The 20542-nt window shown below is 37.2% G+C and overlaps 1 protein-coding gene across 4 annotated transcripts in view; it reads left to right on the top strand.

Annotated features, from left to right (window-relative positions):
* Positions 1-20542, top strand: part of SLC38A9 (solute carrier family 38 member 9) — a 54062-nt gene that overhangs the window by 6156 nt on the left and 27364 nt on the right. For 3 of the 4 annotated variants that reach the window (XM_085212844.1, XM_085212845.1, XM_019610182.3), the window contains exons 3-11: positions 7523-7655; positions 8217-8338; positions 8471-8534; positions 8648-8741; positions 9529-9699; positions 12284-12343; positions 14220-14417; positions 16485-16592; positions 18703-18809. In XM_085212844.1, coding sequence (XP_085068970.1) covers positions 7523-7655; positions 8217-8338; positions 8471-8534; positions 8648-8741; positions 9529-9699; positions 12284-12343; positions 14220-14417; positions 16485-16592; positions 18703-18809 — 1057 coding nt within the window. The remainder of the gene's footprint in view (positions 1-7522; positions 7656-8216; positions 8339-8470; positions 8535-8647; positions 8742-9528; positions 9700-12283; positions 12344-14219; positions 14418-16484; positions 16593-18702; positions 18810-20542) is intronic. The other variant, XM_085212846.1, reaches the window with a different exon arrangement.

Genomic DNA, 20542 nt, shown 5'->3' with positions numbered 1-20542 from the left:
AGACGTAAAACTATCATTTGGAAACTAGGATCTAAGTGCAATTTTGTCTCTATACTATGTTTTCTCTAAGCACCAGATGATTTTTATTTAACACAACAAAGTGAAATGTTGGGACTATGTATGAAAGCTTGCTAGATGCAGTAGGTAAATGGTTGTCAATGTGTGTGAATTGCTGTGCATTCTGAAGGTGATATGGGGAATAATATGTTATTAGCTCATACTGAGGAAATATTTTGTCTTTAGGAACGCTATAGCGTTGCTTGGGGTTTTTTTTTTAGACAGAGCAAATACGAAAAATAGAACAATTTGCTCTTTTTGCTTTGGCTGCAAAAATAATATCTAGCTAAGCAGTAGTTTTCTCATCTATAATAATGTTCTCATACAATTTAACAGCTCTGTTCCTCAAAAGAGCTCAGAATGGGAGGATTCCTCTGCTATTGCAGTTAAAGTTTTGTGAGTTGTTGTTTGTTGTCAAATCAAAACTGAGATCATATGAGGACTGCTCTTCTTGTGTTAGCCAGAGACAGCAGTTCCACTTTTTTACAAAAAAGAATAGCTCTGTGCTTTAGGACTGTGGTTTTACTCCTTTGCCTCATTTTTTTTTTTTCTCTTTCCATCAAGCATCTTATTTCAGTATTGCAGGCTTCCCGTGGAAGCTGAAGATGGCACTGTTGTATACAAACTCTTTTTATTTGTGGCCACTTCAGAAGAGTTTTTGAAATTAGTGAATTCCTGTTGTCTCAGCCTGGACCTGTAGCTTTAGAAAGCATTAAGAGACTGTATGCTAGCCAGGGCTAAATAACTTCTCATCTATATGAGGGAAAGAGAAGGAAGATGGAGGGTAGACAAAGGTAGGAATTAGCACAGTGGAACAATGGAACACAGGTGTGAGCATGTGCAGAACAGTGTATATAAAGATTAGAAAACAGTAGGGGTGGAAAAAGGGATTGTGCAGACTACCACTTTAGTTCATCTTATTCCTGTGGAGTGTCCAAGTCCCTCACAGCTCCTCACAGCTCTACGCACAGGAAGACTGCTAATTTTTATAGAGATTTTGGGGAGCTCTTTATGTTGAAGACTACGTGTGTTGTGTTGGAAGATCAATGAGTTTCAAGAAGTGAGAGAGAAGTCTGTTTTCTTGTGATATATCAAAAAGCCAAGATCTACTTTTCAAAAGTGAAGTATTCATTCCTTGTTGTGCTTTTTATTTTCCATGTGATTTCTTAAATTTGATTATTCAACTTCATAAAACATCATAAACTGGTGTTTAGTTCTCTCTCCAAAAGCAGTAAATGTTCCTGAATGTTCCTGGATTATATTTCCACCTTCACAACCTCCATCAGATCCATTCTCTTTGTTCTTATTGTTCCTCCGTTAATTTCTTTCTTCCATTTAGAACATCCTAGTCTTTTGTCTTCCAAGTGTGCATCAGATCTGGGCTATCAGAAAGACCTGGAAATTGTGGTGCCAAACAAGGTTGAGCTCCCATCTTATTAGAAGGCATAGCACAAATTTCAGGTTGGATATTAGGATAAGCTTCTCCAAAAGAGTGATTGGGCACTGTAACAGGCTGCCAGTGAAGCTATGGAATCACTGTCCCTGGAGGTGTTCAGGAAACATGTGGGTGTCTTACTAAATGGTCACAGTTTTGTGGGCAATGCTGATGGTAGATGGACGGACTAGATGGCCTTTGAGATTCCAACCTTAATGATACTATGATTTTATGATCTTTAGAACAAGGAACAAGGAAGAAGAGCTTGCGTTGACATGGTCAGAGCAATACTGGGGACTTTGTGGTCTTGGAAGTGTGACTGGAAGGAGTTGCTCTTTTGATCTTTAAGATGTAGCTGAAGGGAGAGAGGTTTATCATCCAAACAGATCAAATGTTGCAAATGCAATAATAGTACATGATGTGCTCTGGTTAGCTGCTCCTTTTTTTAACTCACTGTTCAGAAACTATAATCAGATGCAGGTGGTCACTTACCAGAAATTTTCAGAGTCTCTATTAAGCTTTGAGATCACTATCAAAGAGTTCTTTGTAATCTTTTTAAGTTCATTTTGTCCTTTTTTGATACCGTTCTGTTCCTTTGCTTGGGTTTTGGGATTTGATTGCATTTACATCGTTGCTTGGTTTTCTTAAAAACTTGGAGGATTTAGGATTTTTGAAAGGCGTGTTTTTCATTGTTTACTTAAGAACAGTGAACAAATTGCTTTTTTAATAGAACTGTAACTTATTTTATCTAGTATTCTGGTATTTGGGGCAAAATACAGAGCTACTTTTAACACTCTCAAAGGGGGGGTTCTTCACAATGACCTGAATTTCTTGCACTCTGTTAGGCTTGTTTGCCTGTTTTGTAGGACCCTTTGAAAGCCAGACTGTCATTGTAATGGCTTGTTGATGCTTACTGTATTCAAGGGATAACAGTTTTTTTTCTTCTTAGTGCTTATTGTCAGTGCATTGTTTGCATATGAAAAACAGTGCCCCCTGTAAGAGAAGATCAAGCCTTCTGTGTTTTTTTTTCCCTCAATTCCTTTTGAAGTTCCATAATGTTCTCTTACAATGTAGGAAAGTTCAGAAGGTGGAATTAAACAGTTTCTGTAGGTTTTAAATTAAACAGTGTCTGTAGGTGGCAGTCAGATAAGCTTTTCTCATGAGAAAGTATTTCCTTTTCGTTTTAACATTTCTCTTAACTTAAAAAAATAGATAATGGTAAAGGCTAACTTCCACAGCAGCTACAGTTTCTGCATTCTCGGTTTTACTTCTCCAAATCCATGTGAACTTTTTATTCCATTGCTTGGTTTTCATTTTTCTGTATCACTAACATTTCTACTAATTCCTAATCTTACTACTCCCTCACAAGACCTCTCTATGAACCTTCTTACCCTCTCTTGTAAGAGAGGTATAGAATATCTTTACCTTTGACAGAGTAGAGGGAAAGTGCTTGAAATGTGGTGTGGCAAAGCTTGTGGTACTTTATTTGCTGAACTAGTGTGCATCCTCTAAAGGATTATTGTGGTTCTGCTTCCATTAAGTATTTTAAGATAGTTGTGTGGTCATGCACTGATCATTATAATTACAATGGTAAATATAAATATGGGAAAAGGTTAAGTTGCCAAGAGAATAAAGACTTTATAGGATACACCATAGGCATATGACTTAAAATTCAGACAGCTTGGATGGTAGAAATCAAGTCTTGGAGTTGTTTGGAACTTTGGTTTCCTCAAGGTAAGTATAGTAACATCTGTAGTGATCTTATGCAGATAGGTGGAAGAAATAGCAACTTATGAATCCACAGTCAATATCTATATCTAGTTTTTCTTACTACTTTTGCTCCTTACTTTAATTTCCATGACAGTGAAGCAGTTTCATTTCATAGTTTCTTCGGTGCATTATACAGTGACCCTGTAATAATTTGGTGACTGAGTAATACAGCAAAGGAATTGTCTGGTTTTATTTCTGTTCAATAATATTTTCAAACTCCTGAAATAGTAGCTAACAGATGTAGAGTTTGTTGAAGAAATCTGTGTAATAAATTTCTTGTGGTCTTTTTGGAGGGAAGGAAATAAATTGTGCTATTCCTATTGTTCAGTTATGAAAAGTTATTAATAACATCACGCAGATCTAAAACACATTCAACAGCATAAAAAACTACATGGTAAGGGCTTAGTTCTCCAAAAACTATCTTTTGATCAGGTGTCCAGAAACAGTTGTTAGCTATTTAAAAATATTTCAGCTAAAAGGCAGGGTAGGTTTTTGCTGTACTGCTTCACTGCTCTGCAAAATAGAATACATTTCTGAAAATATCCAGAAATGAGATGTGTCACAGGTGCTAGCAGCTGTGAGATTATATGTAGCTTGCGAAACAAAATTACTTATTCTTTCTTTCCCCAACCTTCCAAATCCAACATTTGAAGTTTACACAGAGTGATACTTGGAAACAGCTCTAATCATGAGCATCTCTTTTCATTTTCTTTGCTACCCAAGTTCATAATGTGAGAAAGTTTGGACAACAGCTCTCTCTTTTTGTAGACCAGCTCTAGATTTTTATTAACTGTGTTTCTTTGTGAGAGAAATAGTAGCAGATGAGCAAGTTACAGGTTTGCAGGGTATGGTTTCTGAAGTACATGTGCGAGGGGTAATATGTGGGAGGTATGGACCTCCTGCATGGAATCCAGCCTGTAGTCTCTACTCACTCTGTTGTGGAAAACAGCTGTGTTTTACTGGTGTGTTTGTCCTGCTAAAAAGAGCATTGGTTTTCATGCTGGCTATTGAAATACAAGTTGTATTTGTGTTTGTTGGTGTGGATATAATACATTTGTGGATACTGTCATCTATCTCAGTGCGTAATAATTGTCTGTACTGTTCTGCACTAATAGTCACAGCCTTCAATCATGTAACCTCTCTCTTTCCCTCAGATCACATTGTCCCGCATCCTTTTCATGTTCATTTTGCCACATGAGTTATACGGTGAGATTGCTTGTAAAAGTTTTCTAGGATTTGTTGCAATTGCAGATGCTTGTATGTACAGACTGCTTGGCTACTAAACTTATGGTCCCTAAGAAAGAGTTTACCAAAATGCAACCCAAATTGTGTCCTACCTCCTTTGGGCTTTGAAAATCTTAAAGTACTCTCTTGAAAGCTTTTGGACATGTCTGATTATGCCCTACAGCCAGTCTTTGATCTGAGTATGACTGGGGGGTGGGTAATGGCCTTGATCGTAAACAAGAGTGCCACCTACACCCAATGAGATCAAAGAGGAAGATTATATCCCAGTCTGCCTACCTAACTTGCAAATGTTTTCAGGGGGACCTGTAGCAACTGTAGAACTGATGAGGGATCAGTCTGTCTTATCATAGTCACTTGCTCAAAATGACTGGATGTTCTGAGGACATTGGTATTCTGAGGGAAAAAAAAAAATCAATTACTGCTTTCGATCATCATCAGTCTCAACCGATGTGCACCAGAACGGTGTAACCGATGTTACCAGAAGGGGAAGTCACCCAAGTACTGTCTGCATTAAACATGTATTCCTCCAGGCAGAAAGCAGCAGCAACACAAATACAGAATTTCCTTGGGATTATTTTGTGTTATTTTGCTTGTTCATTTGTTTGTTTTCCGTCACACATATATTTGATTCTAAATCATGCTATTCTGTTTTATAGGATAGGTGGCATTTTGCTTATTCAATCCAGACAGTGATCAAAATACTGAAGAAAATGAAATTTCTTTATTTAAAGAATTTTCTATCCACTAAAAGATATGTTTCTGCTGTACATCATTTTTTTTCTTAATACTCACTTGGTCATAAACTAACACTACTGCTTTCCCCATAAAATAGGATGTCGTATTCATGTTTTCTGTTATTTTACCTTTAAAATAATCTGTGGCTTTGACTTGAGTTGCCTAGAAAATAATCTCCCTCTGTATTCCAGTCTGGAATTATTTCCTTTGATGGCCATGTCAATAGTTTTTCAACACCAGGCTGAAAGAAGTCTTTGCCATAGATCTGTTTGCTTTAAAGCAGAACATAGACTTTGTCTCAGTGTAACTTTTTCACACCGACAAAAGAAGATTTAGAGGGTGTATCAATAACATTAACTTGACAAGGGGAGAGAGTAGTTCTCATGAAGCTCTTTGCTCTACACAGCAGCTGTATAATTAGCAAAGCATACTTTCAATTATATTTTGTGTTTTAATTAAAAAAAAAGGAGCTCATTTGAGGAGGCATTCAAACATACCATGTTTCCTGTTTTCATTGCAACAATCTTTATTATACAGTTCTTCTAATGAAATATTTTTTCAGCAGTGTCCAATGACTGGATCAACCCAATACATTTGGAGCTAAAAAAAGTTGAGTCCCTTAAAGCTGACAATCCATGAGTATTTTTGTTTGTGAAATAACACCTGCGGAGTTATGTGCACTTCAGGCTTGATCAGTAAGACTATGGCTTAAAATTTATTTCTGTTTAGTTGTGACAGAATCTTAATTAATTGTTTATAGGAGCACCCTAGAAGTCCACATGCAAAATCGGCATTTTCCTCTTCATTTTGTGAACTCTTTTCAAAAAAAAAGGAAAAAAAAAAATCCACCTCAGTGTGGAATGCTTTAAGAACTGAAAGTGTGTCCGCTTTCATTTTAGTGTATGTGAAATGGTTTAGCAAGTCTAAGCAATTTTTTCCATAGTGAAGGAGGATATAAGAAGTAATGATGTCTCAAGATGAAGGAAAGAATGATGAACTTGTAAAGGAGTGAAGAGTGAGATAGTTTTCTCTGATTGTTTAGATTTTTCTCTACTGGTTTATATTTCTCCTACAAATACTCATAACTGCTGTGCCTATTAAGCGTTCAGGAATGAGGCCATGCTAAAACTTGAAGACTTAGCATCATCTCTTCAAAGATATGACAGCTGGCTTCAAAGCAATATTCCTTTTCTTTTCTCCAGATAAATGGGAAGGAAATGCTTAATGATTCACATGAGAAAAGAATGAAACCCTTGCTATGGAGAGCAGTTGCAGGAGGGTTTCCTTTGTAGGTCTGAGCCAGAAAGGTGTATTGAGGATGTCATTCAAATAGGCCATAGTCGTATTACAGTAAAAATGGCATGGATTTATGCCTGATCTAATTTTTACTGTTGGTAGCCTTAAACATGGTGAAATCTCTGCTAGAGATTTGTGTTGTAGCTTCAGGAGCAGGAAAAACTGCAGCTATCACTCTGCTTGCTCCACGTGTAGGTACACATAAAGAAAACTTTGGTGGAGGTAGCTGCATTCTTCTGCTGTGGCTGTGACCATACCTGCAGTACTTGTATAACTAGAGAAGAGGGAAAGGAAGGCCACCTTCCTGCTGTATGTCTGTGTTCGAGAGGGTATGTCTGGACTGTGGGGCATCTGTTCCTGGGAATCTCGTTCTCTGTAATTAGTCTAAATTTGAAAGAAAATTTGAAGGTGATTCAGAACTGAAAGTGACATCTACTGTTCAGTGGCAAAGTCTAGTCCTAGTTTCTTTGGCTCAAGAGTACCACACTGATTTATTTGGGCTTGGTTCCATCTGCATTAAACACAATTTTATGCAATGTTTTTGGCTAGATTATTAGTTCCCAGCCTTTTTTTAGCTGGTTCTCATTACCTCTGCTTATTTCTCTTTTTCTGTATCTTCTTTCTGTTTCTGCCTTACTTGCGCCTTCTGTTTCTAGCTCTATTCCTCATTGCTAGTTCTGGCAACACAAGTTAAAAATGCTAATGTGCTTGGCCAAGCTTATTAACGTTGTATTACTGATGTAACTCATTGCTGAGAGCGAGTAGACTGGATATTAGGTCTGAATTTTGATGTTGTTGTTGTGCAGAATCTGAGCAATGTAGATTATATAAAGATTTGATGGTTTCACTCACATTTGTTTCTTGTCAGTGAATGATAGATGTGGCCAGAGTGATTCTAAGCTGTTCTCTGAATTATGTTACCTCTTGTAGTACAGGATTGCTAAAAATATTCCTTTCTTTTCATTTTTCATCCCCCTCCTTTAGACCATTTCATGTGGAGCCTACAAACATAGTCAGCGCCAATGATGACATGCAAAGAGTCTCTGACGAAGCTTCAGCAATGAATAAGCGGATTCATTACTATAGCAGGCTCACATCTCCTTCAGACAAGGCATTGGTGAGACAAAGACAGGGCCAGATGAACTGAGTTTTGGGTCTTCCACAGCCTAGGTATATAAAAGAAGTACAAACAATGGAAGGGGGGAAACTAATTGTAGTTTGCTTTGAAGTAGATAGGTAGTAGCTGAGTACCTTGACAAAGTTTCCTGTTATCACAAGTCAAGATCAAATTCTTCTGTCTTTACCATCTAAGAAAAGATACAATTTTAATTTTGGAAGAGTGGTCCAGGTTGCCCAGATAGGTGTACTCATTGCTGCCCTTTATGAGGAGGATTTGAGCACCAATCAGCTGTGGTGATTGAGCTATGTCTGCATGATTGAGCTCTGTATGTTACCAGTCTTTTTCGGAAGAAAATCTGTCTTTCTACTGCTTGTTAAGAATTCAATGAATGTTTTTTAATGCTCTTTAAAGAAAAAAAAAAATCTTGGTCCACCTTTTTTTTCTTTTAAAGTGTGCTTTTCCTGGAAAGATTTTGTTTTACAACAGTTGACTTGCTATATCTGGGGTAATATTTATTTTGATGCTATTAATAGTTATTCCTTTTTGTTCTTTTGTTAGGTTGCTCCTGATCATGTACTTCCAGCTCCTGATGAAATCTATGTATATAGTCCATTAGGAACTGCTTTTAAAGTTGACAGTTGCACAGATGGCTATGGTAAAAACTCCAGCATAGTGACAATGTATGTTAAACACCTTCTCATATAGTAGTCATAAAATGTGTTTTTTTAATATTCTATATTTTATCTAAGAAAGCAGTATGGAATAAGAGTCTTTTTAAAATAATTCACTGACTTTTTAACTTTTCTTCCTAGATTTGTGATATGGAACACAATGATGGGCACATCTATATTAAGTATCCCATGGGGTATAAAACAGGTAAAAATATGAAAAATATATGCTCATGAAAATGTTTTTGGCAATATGGCTTGCTCTTCATTTTTCTGTAGTGATATTGATACTTACAGTATTGTTTTTTTCCTTCTAAACAGGCAGGATTTACTTCTGGAATCATTCTCATCATACTGATGGGCATTTTGACACTTTATTGCTGTTACAGAGTTGTGAAATCACGAAAAATGATACGTAAGCTTCATACTGCGAATATTTCCGCAAAAGTGTGAAATACAGAGTTCTAATAGTTTGTTGTATGCATGTATACTGGAATATTTGTATATAAAAATATATTGTTTCTGAATATAAAGGAATGAGTTCTTATTATCATTTAGCCATCTGACAGCTGCAGTTCCGCTGTCTGTAAAATATGCACAACTGAAGGCATTTATGTATTTTGCAGTCTATGTTGTATACAATTTATGTATGGTTGCATCACTGAGGGTATATCTACTTTGAGTGTATTTTTGTTATTCAATATTCATATCTGTTGTTCTTTTATACATAAACTACCACCTTACTTGTTCAAATAAAAGCAGTTAAGATTTACTGCTCTGGCATGTAGCTCATTTCCAAGTATTGTTGAGGACTGCAACTTCTGCAGAGAGGCTTAGCTGCAAATGCTAGCATGCAGTTTTTGGCCCAAACCCTTAGTGCCTGTGCTTCGTAAAGTACTCAAAGTAGTAGTATTGCTGCATTTCTTCAAGCTAAAGCCTCTAATTCTTCAGGCTCCCTGTGTAGAGCAAGCAATATTAACGTCATAACCCATGTGAAGAAAAACAGCATTATGAATGTTGTACTTAAAATTTAACAGCAATTTTCTTAGCTCTTGGAAATCCTATGAATTTGTGTCAGAATTCAGAAAAAATCAACTTGTTCTTTTATGAAGAATTCTAGTGACCCTAATATAACATAACATTTTGTTTAGATTTCTAATTTTTTTAATTATTATTATTTATTTGTTTTTAATCTTCTTCAGCTTTAACAGATACCTCAAACTGGGAATTCCCAGATGTTTGCAAGTATTATTTTGGATCTTTTGGTCAATGGTCAAGCCTCTTATTTTCTATGGTATCTCTTGTTGGAGCCATGGTCGTTTATTGGGTGCTTATGTCCAACTTTCTGTTCAACACAGGAAAATTTATATACAGTAAGTATTAATCTTTTGTTAATTTAAACAGCTGTCTTGTTTAAAGATCAAGACTTTGGTTTATACTCAGAAAGGATTGTCCCATTTACTTAATCTTGATTTTATTACTTTCTGTGAAAAGTCAAGTGAGAATAAATAAGTGTGCATTTATAGGCATAGTCACTTATGCCTATAAATCTGGTTTTCAAAGCCAGTTTCTCAGTTTCTCAGCATGTGTTTCTAATAAATGACAAAGTACCAGTTAACTGATTTGCAAGTGAGTACAGCCTTCTTGGTCTAGTTTAAAAAATGTGTTTTCATTGTTGGGCTTGAAAAAAATTCCAAACTCAATCCTAACTTGTTTCTTTCCACTTTGTATGTTCACCCCCTCTTTGTTTCTGCTGATGTAACTATTCAGAATGATCCAGGTTAATGAAAAAGATCTCCACCTAAGAATACAGAATCATAGAATTGTGCAGGTTGGAAAAGACCTTGAAGATCATCAAATCCAACCACAACGTAACCAAACTACTAACAACCTAACTCTAACAACCTTCTGCTAAATCATGTCCGTGAGCACCACATCTAAACAGATTTTAAACACATTCAGTGATGGTGACTCAACCACCTCCCTGGAAAGCTTATTCCAGTGCTTAACAACTCTTTTTTTAAAGAAGTTTTCCTGATATCCAACCTAAGCCTCCCCTGGCACAACTTGTGGCCATTTCCCCTCATCCTGTCACCTCTCACTTGTGAGAAGAGACCAGCCCCACTCTCACTGCAACCACCTTTCAGGCAGTGGAAGAGAGCAATAAGGTCTCCCCTCAGACTCCTTTTCCCCAGACTAAACAGCCCCAGTTCCTTCAGTCTCTCCTCATAGGGCATGTTCTCCAAGCCTTTCACAATCTTTGTTGCCCTTCTTTGGACCTGCTTCAGCACCTCCATGTCCTTTCTGTACTGAGGTGCCCAAAACTGAACACAGTACTCAAGGTGAGGCCTCACCAGTGCCATGTACAGGGGCAGAATTACTTCCCCAGTCCTGCTCACCACACCATTCCTGATACAAGCCAGGATGCCATTGGCCTTCTTGGCCACCTGGGCACACTGCTGGCTCATGTTCAGCCGACTGTCCATCAGTACTCCAAGGTCCCTTTCTGTTAGGCAAGGTCCTGTTCTGTCAGGCAAAAAAAAAAGAAGTTTAACTCTAGATTCCAGCAAATGAAGTATGTATATATGTAGATAGCCATATAGACCATTTTTCTGCTAGCGTCCTTAAAGGAATGATGAACAGTAGCACAGTAAGAGAACAATTTTTAGTCTGGCATTGCTACAGAAGAAAATCTTGGTTAGTTACACCCTTGTATGTGTGCAGACACACAGGCTGTTGTGGATACAAGCAATTAGGTGTGTAGAGTTATGGGAATGAAAGATGGAATTGTGAGCTTTGAAAATCTGACTAATAGTGTTGAATAGCACTACTAAGTTTTAAAAGCTTCTGTTTTGAAAGTAATTAACAAGTCTTTTTTGAGGCATGTAACAGCAGAGATACTTATGCCCCCTACGCAAAATTTAATTAGAGTCTCACCATCCCTGAAGGACACACATTACTTTATTGAGTAATGAATGCATTATTTTATAGCTGACCTAATTCATATGTTCTTAAGGCCGTTTCATTTGTTTTTCTTTATAAGGCTAGCATTTTAATCCTTAGTTATTCTAAGCCAAAACATTCTGATTCTGTTAAACAAACTTGAGAATCATCACAATAGGTCTTTTTCTAGGAAAGAAATTCCTTTCTGTATGAGAAACAAGCTTCTCTTAATTGCTTTAAAAATCGGAAGTCTTCTACCCTATTTGATTTTCTGTGTGCATAATACATCCACATGCAGCAGAAGCAAATTTTAACCAAAGAGATACTAATTAAATTTCCATGCTGATGGGCGTTTTCTGCATGCGTCTATATATATGTAAATATAAGGAGACAGCATTTTCTTACTGATCAAGTTTGAGAAACATGAAAATATTTTTGGTTGCAGTAAAGTAGCACAGGAGTACAGTTGAGATAAAGTACTATGAGAGATGACTGTAGATACTGAGACTTAAACATTTTTCCAGACATGACATTATTGGGAATAATGAGGGAAAAAAAACAACAACATCCTTCAGGCTCTGAAGAAAGATTAGAAAAAATGAGTAGAGGAAGCTTTATCTGTATAATACTGTATGGATTAAGGTTATGGTTGAGTACACCTTTTTTTTTTTCTGTCCCAAAATAAACTAATTTTTGAGATATATCTCCTCAGTACTCCGTGATGCAACACTGCAGTCAAGGAGCGGGGACAGGTGGAAGTGTGCTGGGGAAATAGAAATGAGCAGCTGAAAGGGTATGCTTGGGTATTGCATAGATGGAGGGGACTGCTGAGAACATGTGGTGCAGTGGTCCTTGAAATACCCATCCGAGGTTGGTGGGAAGTGCTAATTGCATATTGCAGTTCTGATGTTATTCTTTCAAAATGTTTCCTTAACATTTTTGTTTAGTTAACACATAAAAGCCTAATAGAAGAATCAGAACATTGCTAATAAGATTTTATTTTTTTCTTTTCAGACTTTGTTCATGATATCAATGTAACAGATATTGTTCCAGGCACAAATGGAAGTAACAAGGGTAAGAAGCACTTACTAGTTTGGAGGGGGGGGAGTTTCAAGGCAGTTTTCATGCATGAATTTTACAGTTTAAAATGTATAAACTAAGTTCTAACTATGTTTTTAGAAAGCTAATGTTTTCTATCTGGTGTTTCTGCTTCTACAGTTAACTACTTGGAAAGATTAATAATTTAAAATGAAACAGCGGGGGGGAGAGAGCAAGGCTTAAGAAATATATTACAAGTTAGCGTATACCCAGCTAGGTACTCCTAAAAGCCATGAATGTTAGATCAATTAGTTGTGTGATTAGGAGTTTCCTTAAGGAATTTTAACCTTTTATCCTGAAACTGAGGCATAGGAAGCGTGTTTTCTGTTGAAAATTCTTGGCTGGGGCATTTTTGCTCCTCAGTAACTCTGCAGAATTTATTTATTTACTTATTTTAATGCTGTAAGCATTTTTTTTAATTGTTGAACACAGAATGAAATAAGTCTAACGTGCTCTAAGACAAGAATCTGCATTCAATTATGAAGATGGATTGAGAGTTTTCAAGTAGGCAGAGTGTAACACACAGTGAAGGCAGGAGCTTGCACTTCATCAGCTTCAGGTCTTTCTGCCTTGATGTACTAAGTAACTTGATGTTTAGTTCTATTTTATGAAGCTGAAAGTTTTCTTTATTCTAAGCTCTTATGGGGATAGGGAAACACTTCAGAAACAGCTGTGTCATGCCAGCTATAATAGTGTTTCTGGAGTGCAGCTATTTGGAACTCAGAAATGATGAGGGAGAAATTGGTGAGGAAACTCAGAAATAATTCTGAAAACCAGTTGATTTGCATTGAGTTAGCGCTGAACTCTGTTTCTCCTTAAGTCCTTATGAGTAAGGTACCAGAAGCTGCTGCTGTGTTTTTTCTCTTGTGGTCTCTCATGCTTCTCCTGTTTCATCCCATTCTCTGGCAGCAGGAGATGTAACTTGAAGACAAAGTTAGAAAATCATATTCCTCTATTCCATATCATCCTCCACTTACTGGAAGATTCAATGCAGGTGCTGCAGAGAACTAAGGGCTGCTGGATAGTCAGATGTCTCTTGGCTGGGTATTTGGGGGGAGCAAGGAAATCACAAAAAGCGAAAGCATTTTTCGAGGTCTGTAAAACAGTGCTCTTACAAGTAATGTAATGCAAGTAAGAATACTGAAAGTAACATAATGGTCTCAAAAAACTTGATAGAACACTTCATACACCTTTGCCTTTGTAACAAAATACTCATGAAGTAACATAGTGGTCTCAAAAAACTTGATAGAACACTTCATACACCTTTGCCTTTGTAACAAAATACACATGAAGGCAGTGTGGGAGGCAGGCTATAAAATATTGTGGAATGCCAATATTGGAAAGGAGAAATCGTTTTAGACCTTCCAGTGGTAATCATAGCGTTCTTGTCAACATGTTTGTTTGTTCCCAGGCAACATGCAGTGATGCAGGTTCTTTTGTAGACAGATGTGCTTGCATTTATTAATATGATGTTAAGAGTGCAGGACAGATTGCAATGCTAAGCGTGAAGTCAAATGTAGAGGTGTGCTGCTCTGGCTGAATTTGGGCAGATGTGTGTAGGCACACGACATGGTGCAGGTAGGTAAGCCTGGAGACCCTATGCCAAAACTCAGGCTACAAACAAATGAGTGTTTCTGTTGTGCTCAGCTTATAGTACAAGGTGCACAGCAGGGAAACTGTAGCACTGAACTACTGATAACAAACAGGAAGTAAGACCTGAGTTGTTAAATGTTGCTTTTGGTTCTTCTTCCTAAAGGTAAAGCACAATCCAGAAATTAGGGGATCTTAGCAGTGAAAAATATGTGCAAGTGAAATTCTTTTCATCTGGGTATATTTTCATTTTCCTTTCCAGTCATTTGTCCAAATGCTGCTAGTGATCACCCACCACAGAACGAGAGTATGATATTCTCTTCTGGCAACAGTACAGGTTTTCAGCTCTTCGAGGAGTGGTGGAGCAAATCACAAACAGTACCATTTTACTTGATTGCTGTTCTTCTACCCCTGCTAAATCTGAAGTCTCCATCCTTCTTTGCAAAGTTTAATGTCCTAGGTAGGTAACAAGTAGTACTAAGGCATTGATTTATTGTGTCTGAAGTATGTAGAAAACACTGAAAGCTACTCCAGTGAGTAGCTTGCCAGCAGCATCCTACCTTGGGCAATTCATAGGTCGGTTTGTTAATTACCTGCAGACTTTCCACCCTGTTTTGCTTGAATCTTGTGGTTAGTAGGAAATGATTTTTTTCCCTTTGCTCCCTTGATAATCCCATATAAATTCCATTGTATTTGCAACAAATTTTCCCAAACTGTAGTACACACTGCAGTGCAGTGTTTGATACGTACTTCTTTGGCCCAAACAGTCAGATACACCCTTACTCAACTGGTAAGTATTTGAACAGGCAGTTATTTACTGTAGATAAGTACTTTAGACCTGAAGTAATATGGCAGTAATCAATGTATTAATTCACAGCAACGTCAGTCAGTCAGTCCTTGTAACCTGCTGCCGTACTTTGCTTCAGCTCAGCTTCTGGCCTTTCTGTACTACAAGGACAAAAACTGTGACTTCTCCTTGCTTTTGTTCATTGAGAGAGAAGAGCAAAGCAGTTGGGAATGGTAAAGTAAATAAAGTGCATAAGTGATAGTGGGGGCAGTTACTTTTCATGACGTTGGAAGGCATTGCATTGAAGCCAATGCTGAAGAGAAGAGGAAAAAAACAGGTGGAAAATACAGAACTGTTTGAAAAAGATGGAGCTATATTGTAAAGAAGGTAATAGGCAGGGAATTGAAGACTGTATTTACCAGTGTGACGGTGAATTAGATCTTGTAACTGCTATTGCTGGATCTAATAAATGGAGATACGTTATAGGAATTTGAGTAAGTGATAGGGCTTCTTTCTAAAAAGTGAAGTGTTTATATGGAATATCAAGTTTAGGGTTAAGAAAACATTTTTCAGGTGAGACATGCCATAAATATATCTGCCTTTAAAATAAGCACTCCATCACAGGCATCTGTTTTTCACTTGAGAACTAACCTGTGTATTAAAGCATGAATTATCCCAAACTCCAGTTGATTATTATCTAATGCAGAAGGTTTTCAAAGCTGCTTTAGCTTCTGTAAATCTTGTAAGTTTTTCAGATAAGAATTGGAAAGCTATTTTTCATGTACTAAAACGAATCTTGGTGGAAAACTCTTGCTTATCTTCATACTTATGGAAACCTAAATTGTGAGGAAACTGTTGGCAATTTTAGCTGTTAAGTAGATCCTAAAGAACAGAACCTTTTATCTTCTTAGTCTTTGACTGTATTTTTGTAATTTATCTCGTAGCCTTGGAAATAATATAGTATTGTTGACCTGGAGGTTGCATCACAGTAGCCTTAATTACTGGTGCAAGGTTTCTTTCAATTTTTGAGTAGTTATTATTCTGCCCTTCTGCCCCTCTCTTTTAAGTGTCTGAAGCCAAGTTCGTATTCTTTCTGTCTCACAGGCAGACACAGCAAGCCATTTATATAAACTGTAATCTTATTCATAATCCTTTAGCAGTGCAGATTGTTGCTGGATGACTCTGGACCAATGAGATGGAGTTCAAATTCTGTATTATGACCAAAGTTCTCCATGACCATGACAAATTTTAAAGTTATCAAGCATTGTTATCAAACTTTTATCTCTCAGTTTAAAGTTGACAACTGTAGTAAGCATTAATTCATCTCTCACTGGGCTATTCAGTCAAGGACTGAATGAATGGACATTGAGATAACTGTGCTATCTTTGGCTAGCTATGTCTTATGATTAGAATCCTGACAGTTGAATCTAGAATCCATGTCTTATTGTCTAGAGCTCTCCCTACCTAACTGGCATGAGGGATTGCTGGTTCACTGTGACTAGTGCCGTATTTGCAGAATGTTAGACATGCTTAATGTGTGCATTCAGTGCAAGTGCATTGCTGTTTCTCTCTGACAATAAAAAAAAAGAAACTAAAAGAAAATTTAGAACTATTTTGTATTTTTAAGAATGAATTCCACCTGTAAGAATTTCAGCTACTGATAACTGGTTGGATGGAGCAAAGAAAAGCACAGCAAAAATACTTTCTATTGCCTCTTGGTATTTGTTTGGTCTTTTCTAGGTACAGTTTCAGTTATCTACTTGGTTCTTTTGGTTACTGTAAAGGCTGCTCACTTGGGAATCCACTTAGAATTCAACTGGTTTACAGAGAATGAATTTTTTGTACCAGGTAAGATAATTAAAAATGTAATGAAACATATATGATGGGCTTAATTGCTTTCTAAAACGATTTACAAATGTCTGTCTTGTTCGCCTCTTAACATCTTTGTGAAGTAAGCAGAGTAAGGAAATGCTGTCTGAAGTTGCATCTAGAGGTTCAGGAATCTCCACTTTCCAACAGCTGTTAGCTTTCCGGTATCCTTTTTTCCTTTCTTGAATGTTGTTTTGCTTTCCCCCCACTCTCAGAATGACATTACAAATCACTCTGTGAGATGTTATGTTTGTATAAACAGTCCTACTGAATGAACAGATAGTCTAAAGAGATCAGATTCTTGGTCTGGAAGACCTCAAAAGAGAGATCTTAAGCTGTTTTTCCCCACTCTTTGCAGGAGTTGTGTCTTCTAATATTATTGTAAAATCATGGAATGATTAGAGTTGGAAGGGCCTTTAAAGACCGTCCAGTTCCAATTCAGAGGCACTGTTGCCACCCAGTAGATGAGGTCACCCTATACTGAATTGAATCACTCCCTCTGGTATATAGCATTACATTTGTAAGAAGTGCAGTACCCAGTGGTTAGACTATTTCAGCAACATTACTAGGTGATGCATACAAATGCAGCTACAGCAGGTTGTTATAGTGATGAGGAAAACAATGCTGAAAGAAATTCTGAATCTAATGATTCAATTTTTATTATTGACATTAAAGTAGTGGATGGAAAACAAGACCAAAACTTGCACTCTGAATCTATTGGTAGCACATCATGCTTGTTAGGTACTGCAAATACAAGTGAATCCAGCCTTATAGAAAGTATATTCTGTCAAACTTGTTGAGTCCTTTGTTAATTGCTTGAAGTGTTTTTAACTGGCTCATCTCGTAGCAGTTTAGAGAAAGCTGATTTAGATATTCTTGCATAGAGCTCTGTGTGGTCTCTGAAGGTTTTTGAGCATCTGATGAGTGTTTTGCTATATTATGTTTTCCAGAAGCTGAGCTAGCTCTGGCACCTCCAATTCCTGTAACTCTCTCAAGTATATATATATCTTTTTATAATATCAACAAAGATGGTGCTTTAATCATGTTATGGCATTGGTAAATTCTTAGATAAGTTGCAGCACTTCAAGGAAGAGTATTGTGGACATAATCACAGAATTGCAGGGGTTGGAAGGGAACTCTAGAAATCACTGAGTCCAACCTATCTGCTAAAGCTGTTTTCCTATAGTAGGTTGCACAGGTAGGCATCCAGATGAATCTTGAATATCTCCAAAGAAGGAGACTCCACAACCTCTCTGGGCGACCTGTTCCAGTGCTCCGTCACCCTCACTGTAAAGTTCTTCCATCTTCTTGTGTGGAACTTTCTATGTTCTAGTTTTTGACTGTCTAGAATCCCTTGTCCTGTCACTATATAACACTGAAAGGAGTCTGGCCATGTCCAATTACTTCTTACACTTTAGATATTTATGAACATTGATCAGATCCCCTCTCAGTTTTTTCTTCTTTAGGCTGAACAGACCCTTTAAATATTCAGCATAACGTAGTCCTTCTAGTATTTTAAGAAACAATACACTTCTATTTCCATGGAGACTAAAGATTAAAAAGGGCATCATTGATGCTATAAAGGGTTAGAGAAGGGACTTGTACCCTAGTTTTGAAGTAGCACGTCTTTAACATCTGCATATGGCAGTTTTCTTCTAGAAGTGTAATAACCAGCTTGCTAATCTTCATCATTTTCAAAAACAAAGGAAACTCACAGAGTATATAATAGCTTTGCTCTCAATTCCATTTTTGTGGACCAGAACATTTACAGGAACCAATTCCTGCCTCAAAAATGCTCTGCAGTTACACTGTTGAGAGGCAGGAAGTCTTGTATGTTTAAGTCCTAGATTAACCTGGTAGACTTTAGTGGCTGGGGTCATGCAAGAAACTTTACTGGAGACTCTGTGATATAGTAACCACCATCTTCATGCATTTTGTTCTTCCTAATTAAATATTTGTGTTGGCTATGGTCAAGGACCATATGATCATTCTTGCTTTTGCGAATAGACTCTACCACACTATATGTTATCTGCATATTGACATTGTTTCACAGAAACAAGTTACTAACACTTTTTCTCCCCTCCTTTAGAATTTAGAGTTCTGTTCCCTCAGCTCACAGGGGTTCTAACGCTTGCCTTCTTCATTCACAATTGTGTCATCACTCTTCTTCAAAATAACAAGAATCAAGAAAACAACGTAAGTAATTCCACAAAGCTTTGCTGATTTTTAACTAGATTATCATGCAACAGTTATTTTTTCCAGTCTATTTCTCTTGAAATTAATCCAGAGACTGTAATAGCTTCAGAATATGTAAATTGGTTTTGTGATCTGATAAGAAACCAGTTATACATACTGGCTACCAATGAGTAACAGATGAATGACAAATTTATTCAAATGAAGGTCTTGAGGAACATCCCAGGCTTATGTGTGATCAGGCTGGTATTAAGTGGCCAAATTACACAGAAGAGGCAGAAAAACTGACAAGGTTGCTGTAGATAAAGCCATGGATTTTAAAACAAAAAAGAGGCGAATCTCAAGCACAGAACTGATTCTAATGGAGACCTGAACTACTGTTGTATACAACTATAGTTCTGTCCAACTGTATGTTGGGTTCTAGATAATGTCTCTTCGGAGAGTTGCTTCAGTGAATTTGTGAAGTGAAGTTAAGATCTGGAGAGAAACCTGACCCTCTTTAGGAAATCCTCAAAGCTGAAGCCAGGGTTGGGAACTTCTGTGATATCTAGTCTTTGGGCTGGTCTTTTAACCTTTGTTATGTGCTGCTCATCCACATGAAATTGCACTCTTTCTTCATGTCTTCTAGTCTTAAAAATTGAGTAAGGATGGTACAGTGTTAAGAATTTCAGATACATTTATTTGATTTCTTTTTCTCACTTGCATTCTGGGATTCCTGTCTAGCATCATTAAAATCTTGGCTGGAAAGTTACAGTAACATAAAAATATTTTTAAGTATTAGATGGGTCAAAAACTACTACATCTGATCTGTTTACTCAGATGAAGTGCAGGTTATGTACCAGTGCATTGAGATGATAGGACTTTTTGCTATGATAAATCTTAATAGTAAGATTTTTTTGTCCCTGCGAGCCAAGATAGTGATACCTCTCTGAAAAGGAGTCATGAATCCTTTAGGAAGGCTTTTTGTATTTTATAGGCATTTCTGAAAAGTTTAACAACTAAAGAGTAGGTTAGCAATGCTCTGGAGAAAGAAAATAAGTAAATTATTCTCAGTGAGAATGTTATGTTTTTCTTAGCTGTGGATTTCACATTCTAAAGGCGCTGTCATTTCTGCAGTCAGCTTTGTATGCAAGGAAGGACTGCTGCCTCTTTGCTGCTTTACCTCTTGCATTTTTATTGGAGGAAGCAGTTAGAGCTGTGAAGACAGCACCCGGTATATTCTCCAGCTTGCTCTTTCTGCGTTAAGGAGGAAGAAACTGCTGTCTGCTTTTGGGGTTTTCTGAACACCCTTCCTAGAATTTAAGTTGGATTTTGAGGTCAGCATGCATCTCAACAATAATCAGTCCTCAACAATAATCTTGCACTGCAGAAGTGTGTTTAAACTGATCAGAAAGAGCACCTTTTCATATAGCATTATAATAGGAAGCCAAATCTGTGCGTTGTTCCAGGAGTTGCATTTAGCTAGGGATTCTTTTGCCTGTTTCTTTGTGTTGTAACCCTATAAAAGCTTTTCACCTAGGTCTGCAAGGTGCTTTGTAAGTATTAGTGAAATATTGATGTTGCTAAAAAGCTGTTTTGTGATTATTTCACTGCTCTGCTTGACTAAGTTGAAAATTTATGTGTGTATATGGATCTCAACTTCTGTGATTGGTCACAGATAGAGGGTAATTTCTTCCTGCATATTTGTATCAACAAGATACACTCTTATGTCAGTATCTCACAGGGATCAAATGGAT

This window comes from Meleagris gallopavo, chromosome Z (assembly GCF_905368555.1).
Source record: "Meleagris gallopavo chromosome Z, MGAL_WU_HG_1.1, whole genome shotgun sequence".
Classification (NCBI taxonomy): domain Eukaryota; kingdom Metazoa; phylum Chordata; class Aves; order Galliformes; family Phasianidae; genus Meleagris; species Meleagris gallopavo.
The sequence above is the reverse complement of the archived record's forward strand: the minus strand, read 5'-3'. Positions and strand labels throughout refer to the sequence as shown.